This window comes from Punica granatum, chromosome 3, assembly GCF_007655135.1.
Source record: "Punica granatum isolate Tunisia-2019 chromosome 3, ASM765513v2, whole genome shotgun sequence".
In the NCBI taxonomy this organism is placed as follows: domain Eukaryota; kingdom Viridiplantae; phylum Streptophyta; class Magnoliopsida; order Myrtales; family Lythraceae; genus Punica; species Punica granatum.
Genome location: NC_045129.1, coordinates 8114625 through 8128882, shown reverse-complemented (window position 1 = coordinate 8128882; position 14258 = coordinate 8114625). Strand labels below are relative to the sequence as shown.

At 38.9% G+C, this 14258-nt stretch overlaps 2 protein-coding genes across 2 annotated transcripts; one reads left to right on the top strand and one right to left on the bottom strand.

The window, feature by feature from the left end:
- Nucleotides 1–6253: 6253 nt before the first annotated feature.
- On the bottom strand, nucleotides 6254–7184 carry LOC116200342 (pentatricopeptide repeat-containing protein At1g74630-like). The gene is made up of 3 exons (XM_031531200.1): nucleotides 7011–7184; nucleotides 6741–6921; nucleotides 6254–6642 (listed from the first exon to the last, which is right to left on the bottom strand). Exons 1-3 carry the CDS (start codon nucleotides 7182–7184, stop codon nucleotides 6254–6256), a joined length of 744 nt encoding a protein of 247 aa, XP_031387060.1.
- A 1318-nt stretch (nucleotides 7185–8502) lies between these two features.
- On the top strand, nucleotides 8503–13905 carry LOC116200173. The gene is made up of 12 exons (XM_031530918.1): nucleotides 8503–8930; nucleotides 9525–9626; nucleotides 9773–9853; nucleotides 10290–10399; nucleotides 10560–10695; nucleotides 10885–10983; nucleotides 11073–11178; nucleotides 11271–11710; nucleotides 11786–11962; nucleotides 12080–12277; nucleotides 12701–13024; nucleotides 13591–13905. The coding sequence occupies exons 1-12, from the start codon at nucleotides 8640–8642 to the stop codon at nucleotides 13681–13683; spliced, it is 2157 nt and encodes a 718-aa protein (XP_031386778.1). The 5' UTR covers nucleotides 8503–8639; the 3' UTR covers nucleotides 13684–13905.
- Nucleotides 13906–14258: the final 353 nt, after the last annotated feature.

Here is a 14258-nt window from a genome sequence, read left to right as displayed (position 1 = left end):
AATTCATATACGTAGTATAAGTGCGTGCCTCTCAAAAATGATTGTGGTTTAAGTTCTTGCAATAATTTGAAAATTGTAATACAGTTTATAAACCATATTATTATTAGGTGAACTTTATTTGTAGTATAAATAAATATTCAAAACACATGAAAACCATCTCATTACTGAGGCAAATGGACATCCAAGCGTAATTGTTCTTACCCAACAGATTTGGAACACCTCCATTGTATGTGGTAACAAAGTTAAGTTTGATTTAGTTTAATTTGATGAGATGAAGACGAAAATAGTTGAAAAAAACAGATCTCACAATCATTTTCGACATTTTTTTTTCAAATTTTAATATTATCTTTTCAAAAAAAATTTCCCACCAAAATCTTAGGAAAGCCAAGGCAGTACGATATGACACCTATCCCATGATATTAGGAACTCAGTGAGGATATGTGGATGAAATCGTTCATCAATAATCGACGCTATATAAATATAATTCATATATATAAGAATATGTATATATATAAATTATATAGGCCCCAAAATTCTACATATGCGGATGGGCTTTAAAATAATTAAATTCCGGGACCTCCTATTTTTTTTTCTGTGAATTAATTCTTTCGATTATTAGTTTCTGTTGTGGCAGTTCCAATAAAATTCTCAAATGGAATTCCAGCTTGTTTTTTAGATACTATCTAATTCTATTGTCCAAGAAAAAAAAACCATTTGTGAGATATTATTTATCCCAACAAAAAACCTAATTTAACCGATCAATAGAAATACTCTAAGTCTAATATTTCACCATTCAAAGCCCGTGCATGGGACTTTCATTTTCTAATGGTCGAACATAAAATTATGCTCTACACTATGTATATAATATATATATATATATGCACAGAGAGTTATGGAAAATGAAAAAGAAAATATTGAATCATGCGCACTAGGTTCAAGGGGCCTCTTTTGTTAAAAAGAAATGTTCAGTCATACCAATAATGATTAGATATTAGCTTCTTTCTCTTGTCATTGTGGATAGAATTTTGATCGGATGGGTCATTATTTGTCTCAAAGCGCCGCCATACACTAATTCCCAACCCCTCAATTACTCTGCAATTTCTGACTCTTTATATATATACATATATATATTTCACATTTACATTTTTTTTTACCTTTTAGTTTCTATATATTTCTATATCAGTTATCCCGATGTTGATTAGATTGGACCTGTTAAGGATGATCACTCGGTCTCTTGACACTCATAATCGATCTAGATATCGATTGATCGATGTATCAATCGACATTTTCAGGGTAATCTTCTTACTACACAAAATAGGCGCTTTCATTGCTGGCGTCAAATTAGAGACCTTTAAGTGCGATAGTGGTGTTTATTACGAGTTTGTTATTTGTAGCTAAAAATCATATCGCCATCCTTTTACCCATGGCTTGGATTGGCTATGGCTATGGCTTTCCCTGTTGGATATGCTATTTGAAAAATAATACCATTATTTATGGTCCACCAATGTCTCTTATTTTGTTATTATTACTACTGATAATAATAATAATAATAATAACAATAAATCAAGTTGGTCTGATGGTGTCCCAGCAAAGCAGTTTCTTAGTAAATACCCCAAGTTACCTAGTTATGGTTAAAATTATGCGAGTAATTACTCGTTATTAGACCATTTGCAAAAATTGAATCATCGAACTCGCATGTTTGTGGGATTGCAAGGCATACAGGTGGCATTGTGGATGAATCAGGCTATGAGATCGATATTTCTTATTATGAAAAAGAATAATAATAATAATAAAGTTCCAAATAATTTTCCGAGTGACACTGTATATAACGTGGCTTTGAATGCAGAGTCATTGTCAATGCCAATTGTGTCGGAGCGACGGAGCGTGGGGACTGCAGAATGCTGGGTACTTCCCATCGCAGGCTGCCTCGTGGACTTTAAGCATTTAATTTGGTACGACAGCCCCCGATAATTTTTATTTTTTTTAAAAAAAGAAGGTTTTCAGATTTTAAGAAAGAAGCACAGAGAAACTTCCAACTGGTGCATTGCACTGTAATGCCGATAAAGACTCGATTTTATCTCTTAAATGATTTTACTTTTTTGTTACTTTATATAGCAAGTCAATTTGCCATAACAACTCATGCAAAAATGAGTTAAATATCAAACTAATTTATTATCATTTTCATCACAATTTAGAAGGACTAGTTCACTTTTTAGCTCTGACGACTTAAAAAAATAGAAAACTAATTTATAATTTCTCATAATCTCACTTTTTTGTGCAAAATCAGCGTTTATAAATTATAATACGAATTGGTTTGTCTCGTATAATATTAATAGGAGTGTAAAACCATTATCAAATTTACCTCATATAAGGTTATAATTCGTAAAAGTTTGTATAAAATAACTTTCAAAACACTATATTCATCATCATAAAAAATTTACGATCTACGATTTGATTCAATGTTCCGATTTTGTGGCCTTTCCACAGTTTTTATTTAGAAATTTGATTTCTACCCCGTTTCATTGCACCCAAAATTATCATATTTTCATACCCAAAAAAAAAAAAACAGAAGATGTCGAAAGGGCCATGTGGGCCCACTGTCAGGAGTCACTGACACAAAGTATCTCCGCGGCATCGGATTCCAAACCTGTTGCGCCCGTCATCCACATTCCACCAACAAGAAAAAGAAAAAAAAAGAAAGAAAAAAGAAAAGAAAAGAAAACGACATGTCGTCTTCGTCGTTGCATGGTATTTCCCTATTGCCGTCTTCCACTTGGCAGGTCTTCCAAATCAATATGGAAGACTCCATCTGATGGGGGTGAATAAGTCAACATTGCGGGCATGTAGGGCCCGTGAGACCGGTGGAACAGATAAAATTTATAAATAAGTATCGATTTCATTGATAATAATATGATGAGAAGAAATCAATGGTCTCAATCGTAATTTATTACTAAGGATATAAAAGTTACATACGAAATAATAATCCGAGTTTACAGCGATTAAGCCAGGAAGCGATGCACTTTACTATCTCCTCGTTTTGCTGACTATGAGTTGATTCACGAATGCAACTTGCATGTCGCTCGATCCTATAGATGGAAACTCTGTGTAATCTTCTTTCTAGCACCTTTCGATAGAGCGTAATCTTTCTGCTAACCCGGCTCAGACTCAGACCACGCGATTCCATTCTCCCGCACCAACATGTACTCTTGAATGTTTGAATTTTTTTCTTCTGGGACTTCAAAAGAGGGTCGATTAGTCCAAGTCGAAAGAAAAAAAGGGTCCAATCATGCCAATGTCGTTTTATTGAATTCCTGTCCAATGAGTGCAATCCTTTGTCCCCGGCCATTGAATTTGACTCTCTCGAATTTGCCCTTCTTTCTTTCGAAGCTCTTTTTTTCCCGGAGTTTGATTCTAATCTCTAAATTTTCTGTATCTAGGTTACGATGTGATTATTGGATTTTTATACCGTATACCGTCGGTGGAAATCGACTTTGCACAGGGAGCTCTTATAATTGAGACAAGTGTCCCAGTTAACTACACGGTTAGTTGTTATTTAAGTTGTAATTAAAATTTTAAAAATTACTTTACATGTCATACTGGTTTCCTAAATTAATTATAGCTAATGGAGAAATTATTTTATCACAGTATGTACAGAGCATAACATTCCGTTTGGTTTTACAAACTAATTTTAACTCTACTCCATTTATTTTCAATTCAACAACACAATTATTACTTTTCTCTTTTCTTAACTATTTAATTCAATTTTTAAGACTAAATTCTCTCAACTATTCATTTCTTTTTTCACAATTGAACAATACAATCATTATTTTCTCTCAATTATTTATTATTTTTTCACATTTTTTTCTTATAATTCAACAACACAATCATTACAAACCAATTAAAATTAAAACTCAACTCTACTCAATCTTCGTCAACTTGGATGTTCTTTATCTTTACTTTCTTCTCCAAGGTTTTGTATTTTCCGTAGATTTGAATCAGGGAAAAGGCCAATATACAAGAAAATTTTCTTAGGATTTGGACCTTTTTATTCTTTATTTATATTAATTATCCTCAGTGATTAAATTATGCGTTCATCGACCAATTCTTAAATGATCAAAATGTTAGTACTTGTTCATAAAATAACTACGAAAAATCAAATCTTTGGAGCATAAACAACAAATTTTATTTTATAAAATTTGAGTTTAAGAATAGAATACCATCTAATTTAGTTATGGCCGTATATGAAATATTAGATTGTGCCTTTAATTTCAGTAATCTCGTTAATAAATTAAACTTTTTAAATTTGTGCATCACTAAACGTTATTATAATACTCATCTCTATATGTCTTAACATTATTAAATCTTTTTATCACTTATTAAGAAGTGCAAAGTGCTAAAATTTAATTAGATATATTTGTTTAAAAAAGCGATTGTGACGTGCAATGTTCTGGCTCCCATAAAATAATTTCATGTCATTTTTACAGATTTTGATGAATTATTTCTATTTTTACAAAAAAAAAAATTCCCAATAAGTTGTGATTGATTTAAGAAATAAACCTTATATATAAGGTAACTTTTAAATCTTAACTATAATTGAAATAAAAACTAAAGGTGTAAATCTAAGGAGTTAATTAGGACACTTATCCTAATTATAAGAGCTGCTTGTGGAAATTCGATTTCCACCGGCAATATACAGTATAAAAATTCATGATTATTTCCCATAAAATGAGAACTCTCAAAAATATTCTCTGAATCTTTATATTAGTCCAAGTGAATTCCGTCATGTGTCCTATCTAAAAAAAGAGAGGAAATTTAATGTGATTGGTTCTATTTACGGAATTATTACCCTCATAGAAAGCCGAATAATTCTTCAATATATTCCCAATCATATGTGCAGAACTGAGACTGGACCTTCCGAGAAAGTTAAGAGTCACAAGGGCCCTCCATGGGGTTGGGTAATCTTCACTTTTGTTTGGGCCAATTCATTTGGAACTCAGCCCACTTTAGCCTAAGCCACGACACAACTAATCTTGCAACATGTTACCACCGACAGTGCGCGCACAAACATGTTGTTTGTGTGTGTGTGTGTGTGTGTGTAATTCGAGAACAGAACCGAGATTTGCTAGTTGAGACCATACAAGCTGAGGGGCCATCATTCGTGCTACAAGAAGCTTTTGCGGGTGGCTCGAAAGAAAATGCTAACTAAGGAGTCATTAATGCGAACTTTTCCAATAACATTGGTCATGGTAATTGTACACGCATGAGATCCTCGCTGCATTAGCAGAAGCATAATGTCGATAGCAATGCTTTAAGTACAAAGAAAATTGAATATAAGAATAATAATCGGAAAATCTTTTGAGGTAAGAAAAGAAGTGCTTTCTCATTCCATAGAGCCAAATAATAGCTCCGGAAATTCTTCTCAACATCGGCTTTACCCTTGATGAGAATATCGAGCTCAAACCAAGTGGTGTTCAATCAACATATCAGGTTGTTCATGACAGCCATGAGAGCTCTACATCTATGCATCAGTAAGCAAATAAAAATAACACGGAACAAATGGTTTTGATCTTCTTTCTCTCCTTTCAGTAAGAAAAGAATTGAACCGGCATTCTCGGGAGGGATCTCCAGGGTCGGGATCCCTATCAGATAGGAAATGAAGCTCGACAATGCTGCATTAGAGATCAGCGCTTTTGATTTTATTGTTAACCCCTCAATGCCAATTTCGGGATTCTCCAAATTTCAGGATGGATCACGCGCCATCGGGCTCTGCTTCCGGATAAAAATAAGTAAACAAACTCTACCTACTAGTTGCCATGATAGGACATGGCTATATCTGATCTGCATCGACATCAGGTCATCAGCCTTCTCTGCTCTCACCACCGATCACTGCATGAGCATTTCCCATCTCTGAAGTTATGGAACCTGTGGCCATCTCTCACGACTATTTCCCGGTGCGAAAGCTGTGAAGCATGCTGGATGAAATTGTGGCAGTCTGGGCAAATCCGGAGGTTCTTCATGACTCTGATTGGCATCCTGGGGCCGGTATTCATGCATACGATACAGTGAGCTTCTCGCTATGAAACCCAACCAACTTTTCCTCTTCTTCTTCCACATCCCGCATCACCAATTTAGCATCGGGTGAGTAGCCGATTTCCTTCAGCCTCCCAATTAGCTCGTCCTAGAACGAGTGTATCTCCGAAAATTTTGGGTGTGACTCATCTCCCATGACGAAAGTATGGACAGTATCCTTCAACTAGATCCATGATTGCCCTGGGACTTTCTTCAGCCTTCTCTTTCGTATTTGGCTGCTAATGTTAGCTGCCTCTGTCCATCTCCCTTCATCAGCACATATGTTCGACAATAAAACATAAGGCGTGGAATCGTTGGGAAAAAGTCTGAGTAGCTCTTCCCATGTCCATTTCCCCAACTCGACGTTTCTATGAAGTCGGAAGGAGGATAAAATTGTGGTCCACACTGAAGTCACATTTGAGATACCATTTTGGTAGATGAACTGCTTGATCTCATCCAACCGTCCTCTTCGACCATATAAACCGACCATACATGCGAAGTGTTCAATACCAGGTTTGATTCCATAAACTTTTCTCACTAGCTCAAAGTATCCTCGTCCTTCTTCAAGCAAACCTGAGTGGCTACAAGCAGTTAAAACTGCCAGAAAAGTTATTTTGTTTGGTTAATCCCCTCATTTATCATAAGGTTGAAAAGGTTGACAGCCTCCTTGCCCCTCCCATTGGCGGGAAGACCCGATATCATTGAAGTCCACAAGGCAACACGCGTGTCTTTGCCACCTTCAAAGATCAATGTTGCATCTCCCAAACTCTCACACTTACAGTACATATCTATTATCAGGGACCGCAATGGAACATCCAAGTTGTGCCCAACTTTCTCAGTGTAGGCATGGACCTATAAACCGTGTATTAATATCCCAGTGCTAGCTCAGGCCGACATAATGCTTGTGACAACATACACATTCGCCCCGAATGTGCACAGACCACGGATCTAAAAGTCCTGAAGGCACTCTCAAAGTCCCCTTTATGCACATATCCAGAAATCAATGAAACTATCTGTCCAGCTAATTCCTCATGGAACATCTCATAATTTCGGATTGTCTCAAACTCAGTTGGAAATTTCCCCAGAACAGTGAGGCCTTCTCCACCTTCCCACATTTACAGTACATATCGATGAGTGATGTCCTTATGAAGCGATTAGTGCTGATCCCGGATCTTATCACACGATCATGAATCTGCATTCTGAGATCCAACAGAGTTAAAGCAGCAGCCAACCCTTAGAGCTATAGAGAAAGTGACCTCATCAAAGATTTGTCCAAGCTTCTTCTCAAAGAGGAGCTCTAGAGCCGTTCTCTCCTGCCCGTTTTGCATTAGCCCGTGTATGATAGTGGTCCAACTCGTGACATCCTTAATGGGCAATACCTTGAACAAACTTAATGATTTTTCGATGTCTCCATTGTTCACGTATCCACCAAGCATAACAGTCGGCGCCTCAGTATTGATCTCGTCCATTGAATCAAAGAGCCTCACCGCAATATCGAACTCCCTTCTTTTTGCGTACAAATTAAGAATGGAGTTCCCCAGGAAAGAATCCACATCAACCCCATTTATTAAGATCCATCCATGAACTTCCTTCCCAAGCTTCAGCTCGTTCAGTCTCACGCAGCTCTTGAGGACTGTCGACAAAATGAAGCCGTTCCGTTCGGGCCGACAGCCCCCGGCCGAGAAAGGCCCGAGAGAAGGGTCGTCCACGTGCAGACGTCCCTGTGGGGAATTTCACTGAACAGGCAGTGCGCATTGGAGACTTTCTGGGACTTTACGCGCAGGGTCTTGAATGCACTGGGGTGGAATGGATCCGGCGCGGGTGGCCCGGCGGTGAAGCGGCAGGTGGCGGGTGGGGAGCCCCTGAGAGGCTGCGGGAGAAACACAAACGGTGGTCAAGAAACGGGGTGGCCATTTTGGGGCTGACGGCGTCTCAGAAAAAAGATTGGAGGAGGTCTCATCTCTTCTTTGCATTATTTTGTTTCAAGAGAAATCGTGTTCGAGGTGAATTAGTCGGCCCGAATAATCCATTCTTAAATTAGTATTTTAATTGTCGTTATGTTAATATTTTTAGAACTGCAAAGTACGACGGTGAATACATATACCGATCCCAGTTTAAATTACATATACATATACATAATAGATAACCCATAAAAATATAACACTACTAATCCTTTCGAAGCTCCGTAACAACCTTCGACAACTTCCTTGTTAGACTTCTAAATATTAGGATTTACGGATTTCGTTACTGTAGCAGCAGTGTGGATTAAAATGAATCCATAGCATAGGTACTGGGACTAGACGTGCAATAATTCTAAACTCAAGCCCTACTTTTGCGATTTTCCTTCTTTGTAGACCACGGTGACCCGGAAACATTCCCGCGGCTGGTGACTTTATCAAGCCCCGCCTTACCAAGGTCCGCACATTTCACGAGCCACCTGGCACGTATATAACCTCAAATCCTTCCCCGACGTCGCCGCCTCTCTCTCTCTCTCTCTCTCTCTCTCGCTCTCAATCATGGTTACCGCAGTACCCAATCGGACTCCGGCCAAGGCCTAGTGGCTGACCGGTATGGAGTCGACCCCGGTGAACTGGGAGTCTCTTGACGCGCTGGTCGTCGATTTCGCCAGATCGGAGAACCTGATCGATGACTCTGTTGCCGTCTCCTCTACCTTGTCCTTATCCCCTCCATCGACTCCCTGCTCCCTCTCCTCTTCCTCCACCTACCAGTCCCGGCTCATCAATCGCCAGATAAGGCGGTCGCTGGAGGCCGGCGATGTTGAGGCTGCCATCGAGATGCTGCGCTCCCACGCGCCTTCCATCCTCGAGGACCATAGGATCCTGTTTCGGCTGCAGAAGCAGGTGGCCTTTGCGTGCTCTCTCGAGAATTGTCGATCTTTCCTAGAAATTTGTGGTTTTCCGTACTTTGTTAGCTAGATTGAATGGATGGATGGGTGGATGCATAGATGACAGCTTCTAATTTAGTGCTCGAGAGTCGATTATGACTCGTGTTTTATGATAAATCAATTGGATATTCAAGGCATTTCGCCGCGCGTTCTACTTAATCAGTGGCTTGTACCGGTGCTCGCTAAGCACTCATCTTTTGGGGAAAGTTTCTAAGTTATGCGTTGAACGTAATGTCATTTCCGCTCGTCAATTATCGTCTCAAGTTATGATGGGCCAGAGTATGCCTTGCTGTTGTTGGCAGTCATTTTCTGCGGCTTTTTACTTGGTTTGGCTTATGGAACATGGTAGTAGACTTGTTGTAGCAGTAGGAACCTAGTGACAGCTTGCTTATTGTTGCTTGAATGTGAGAGAGTGAGTGAGAAGAGAATCAGTTTGTGTACTGAATCTTTGGGTATTTTCCCAGAAATTTTTTGAGTAGGAACTCCGATGTGATGAGATGGTTGATATTTGCCCTGTTTTGAACTCAAACTCTTCTATTACTCGGTGCAGAAATTTATTGAATTGTTGAGGAGAGGGAAGCCAGAGGATCGCCATGCTGCAATTGAATGCTTGAGGACTTCTCTCGCTCCTTGTGCTCTTGATGCATATCCAGTACTTGATCATAGCTTCCTTATTTTATTTTTTATTTTTATATTCTTTTGTACTGGTTGAATCTTTTATACAGCAATATAGTGAATCGAAACGGATTGCACTAGTTCAAGATTTGCTGACTGATGCCTTTACTTTTCTCATTTAAGGAAGCCTATGAGGAGTTCAAGCACATTCTTCTTGCCTTTATATATGACAAAGATGATCAAAATTCTCCTGTGGCTAATGAGGTGGGCTGTGTTTAATTTTAATGGAAATATGACTTTATTACGATCTGTCCCCAGTTCTCACCATCTTAATTGTTTTTACTCTGGAAGTTTATGCCCCTTTAGACCTTTAATTTTCTGCACTCTTTTCTGGAGTTAATTAATTGATTCTGTTGGCTTTGGGTACCATCGCAAGTCAAATTTGAATTTGGTAAGAAAAATAGCTTTGGGCTCATTCAGGTCGTATTCAATTCTTACTCTAAGTTCATGCAATGAAATGAATGGTTTATCCTTTAAAGCACATTTTGGGGTTTGAGTCTCTAATCGTCAAAGTGATGTGCTAGTGACCAATTCAGATTTATGGTTCCTCCTGCTAGTGTTATTCCTAAAAATTTTTTTATCCTGGATTTTCTATTCTAATCCTATCATATTGCTGAATTTTATTTGCTGTGTATTCCAGTGGTCAGAAAGGAAGAGGTTTGAAATTGCTGGTTTGATGTCATCAGTTTTGAGAGCCCACTTACACGCTTATGATCCCTTATTCTCAATGACATTGAGATATCTGATAAGGTAACTTTTTGAAATTGCTGTGTTATGCATTTAAACTAAATCTCCTGTGATTTTCTATTCTATTTCCTTTCCCCAGTTGGAAAATTGATGTATGACCTACTCCAGATGATTTGTCCTTACTCCTTTTTTCCCCTTTGCATTCTCTACCTTTATGTTGCAGTATACATAAAGAGTACTGCTTCCGTCAAGGAGTATCATCGCCTATCTCAGATCTCAACGAGAGATTGCTCCTTGAAGAGCGTGATCCTCCTGCAACTCTCCAAGAGAGCTTTTATGAAGCCCCTCCATTCGATGAGGTGAGACTATGAAACTGTGCTTATCAACTTATGATTATTTTGGTTAGAGTGGTCATTGGTACTATAATGGTATTTGATGGGATTTGTGACCTGTATCTCTTGGACTCGTCATTTCTATCGTTCCAAGTGTTGGAGTGTGTGCCAATGTTGCTTGCCATATTTTAACCTGTCAATTTTTATACCGGGTAGGTGGATATTCAAGCTCTTGCCCATGCTGTAGAGCTCACAAGACAAGGGGCAATTGACAGCTTGAGATTTGCCAAGGGAGATCTATTCCTGGCATTTCAGGTAATCCAACATTCTGAAAGATTTCTGCTTCAGTTTCATATTTTTATGATCCATCTACATGTCTGTCACTCTCTCATATTTTATTGCAGAATGAGTTATGTCGAACAAGATTGGATATTCCGATGCTTGATAACCTTGTCCGGGAGTATTGTGTTTACAGGGGCATTGTTGATTCTGGCTTCACGCTTCCTGCTGGTTAGTCCCTTTGAATAAATTGACCATTTTACTTCTATTTTTATTGGTGCTGTAGATGTGTGTTTCAAATTAACAAGATTCTTTGGAATCAGGAATTCCAATTATTTCTGAACCTACAAAGGCAGGTCAAGCAGAGAGCCTTCCCTCTTTGTCAAGAGACTATTCCCTTGAAGTGGATTCTGGAGCCAGTAGAAGTTCTGATGGTGAAACTATAAGCACGCATAAGGATTCTTGCTGTAACGATGATGTAAATGTAGCTAAACTTCAAAGTTCTGATGCTGAGCTACGATATGCATGTGAGCCAGCGAACCATGAAATCTGTAGTACCAGCGGTTCTCATCAGTCCTGCATTTCGTCATCTCTTCAAAAAAATAGAAGTCGTAGAGCTGGAGAGAGGGGAAAGCGCAAGAGATGGAGAGGACGGAGTGATGACCTAAGTTATGCATCTGAGGTGTTTTGTGATGGAAGCAGCAAATCAGACCTTTGCCCTGCTACCTCAAGTGCTGGCACAAATGTGCTGAAAGAACAAGAGGTGTCTGCAGTTTGTTGTAATATATTATACAGAGATTTTATTAAGGTCTTTTATTAAGACAATGTTCTGCTGCAGGGCACAGAAAAGAAATTCACGTTAGAGACAAAACCTGCAGCAGATAAATATGAGTTTGTGCTGGAGATGAAAGAACTAGCTAGCAGAGGAATGGCAGCTGAGGTTGTCGAAGAAGTTAACTCCATGGATCCCGACTTTTTCAAGCAAAATCCTGTTCTACTATTCCAACTTAAGCAGGTGAATACTTATGATTTGTAGTGAGATTACTGGACTTATCAGACTACTGTGTTTGGAATTGTGTTCGGAATGCTGTGAGGATTGGCCTAACTTGTTGCTTGTATTTGCCTGTTTCAGGTTCAATTCCTCAACTTGGTAAACACTGGTGATCATGCTAGCGCTCTCAGGGTGGCATGCTCCCATTTAGGTCCTTTAGCTGCTAAAGATCCTGCATTACTGAAGCCCTTGAAGGAGACTCTGTTGGCATTAATCCAGCCTACGGAGGAGGCACTGGTTAGAAGCTTACCATTGGATGCTCTCTCGACTTCACTTCAGGTATTGCTCCCTCGACTTCACTTCAGCTACGGTTGGAACCAGATTGTTTCTTAATGAGCAGGGCTTTTGAAAATTGGTTCTTAAGTGGCAGGAGAGTCTATATTGTTTCTATCATTTGTTATTTTACTGAATGGTGTTTGTCCTACGTGAGAATGATTGTTTAGCTAATGGTGGGGAACAGAACCTATGTGATATACTCTAAGATGCAATTCCAATAATGGTGACTTCCTAGTGGAATAATAGGTCGTAAAAATGATAAATTCATGGTTTTTAACCTCAAATAAAGCTTCTTCTTTTCTTATGAGGGGATTTTGTGGGTTTTCATCTGTCTTGGATGAATCTATTGCTGGCCTACCTGAAATTTTTGGAGTTTTTGTTTTGAAGAGTTGCGTTCTTCTTTGAGAATTTTTTATTTTCTCGCAGGTTGCAATAGGAAGAAGACTTGGAATTGAGGAACCCCAGCTTATGAAGATCATGAGAGCCACTCTTCACACTCACAACGAGTGGTTCAAGCTTCAGATGTGCAAAGATAGGTTTGAGAGCCTTTTGAGGATTGATTCCTTGAAAGATGTCAGCAGCCCGATGCTGGCATGTGCCTTGTCTAAATCAAATGTTGATAGTTGCACTCATGGCTCTTCCGTTGTAACCACATCTTCAAGTGGTAGGGCTGCGGAAGATAGCAGCAGCCCCGCGCAAGTCTCGTCTACTGATGCTTTCTATGATGAGAGTGCAATTCTTAAAGTCATGGTGAGTTTGGCATATCTAGATTTTTTTTCATCTAGTAGTCTCGCTTCTTATAAAATCCCCGTTTAATGATGGGAGAGCTCAGTTATTTCCCAGTTATTAGTTTCTCTGCCGTAAAAAAGAGTAAATATACGTGTTCTCACTTAACAGTCAATGAGGGTTTAATTGTTTAATATGAAGCGATAAAATTTGCAAAAATGAGACAAGATGAGAACATGACGAACAAATATCTCTAGGATAGAGCGGCACTGGTTAGAATTGCAGCATAATTGTATACCATTTGGTTCTGATACCATTCCTTCATAGCAGCTATATATGGATGGATAGGCTAGTCAAGTACGAGCAAGAGTATGAAATTCCTAATTACTGTCAATGTCCCTTGGCATAGTGACTGACCAAAATACTATAAACGTTTGGAATATTCTGTCCAGTTTCCATGTTATTCCTTGCCTTGCCTTGCGTCCTGATGAGGGACGTATGTTCATACATCGCACAGTTATGTTATCCTTGTCATCTCTTGTCATGCTTTGATCGCACATTCTAATGCATTGTTTCACGCATTGATGCAGGAGTTCCTAGCTTTACCTCGGGCTGATGCAATCCATCTTCTTGCTCAGTATAATGGTAATGCTGAGACCGTCATTGAGCAGTTATTTGCATAGCTTGGGGATGTAATGTTGGATACACATTGATTTATTTGTTTCTACTGAGGAATTTATTCATTCAATCTGTACCATAGTATTTTTTTTTTTGATATATAGTTATTAGGTCAGAAGAGCTTCCACTGCTTTCATGGTGCCCGCAACTGTTATCCTCGATTAGATTTATGATCGATGACGGGTCGCTTCAATGTTTAAACCCTGAGATTGGTTAAGAGGTTGAATTGGTTTGCGTCTTAATGCACTAGGACAATGACTTTTTGACTAATTTTACCTAAATCTGATCAAGGGCCAAGGGGCTAGAAAAGGACTGACGATCCACCTATGAGTGGGGCCCCCCTGGAAACAAAAGCTGAGTCGAGCCAAACTCTACACCTAAAGTTTTTATTGGCCATTCGTATGGTTCCATTCATGTGAGATTCCTTATATAAGAACGGGAAGACCCATGAATGTGATTTCTTTGTATGTTATTACTATTGTCTGCTCTCGAAGGGCGGTAGGGCAGAGAAGAATATAGCAGGAACGGTAGAAGTCGGTATAGCCCCTCGGAATGACTAACAGGGCCCGGAATAGAAGGC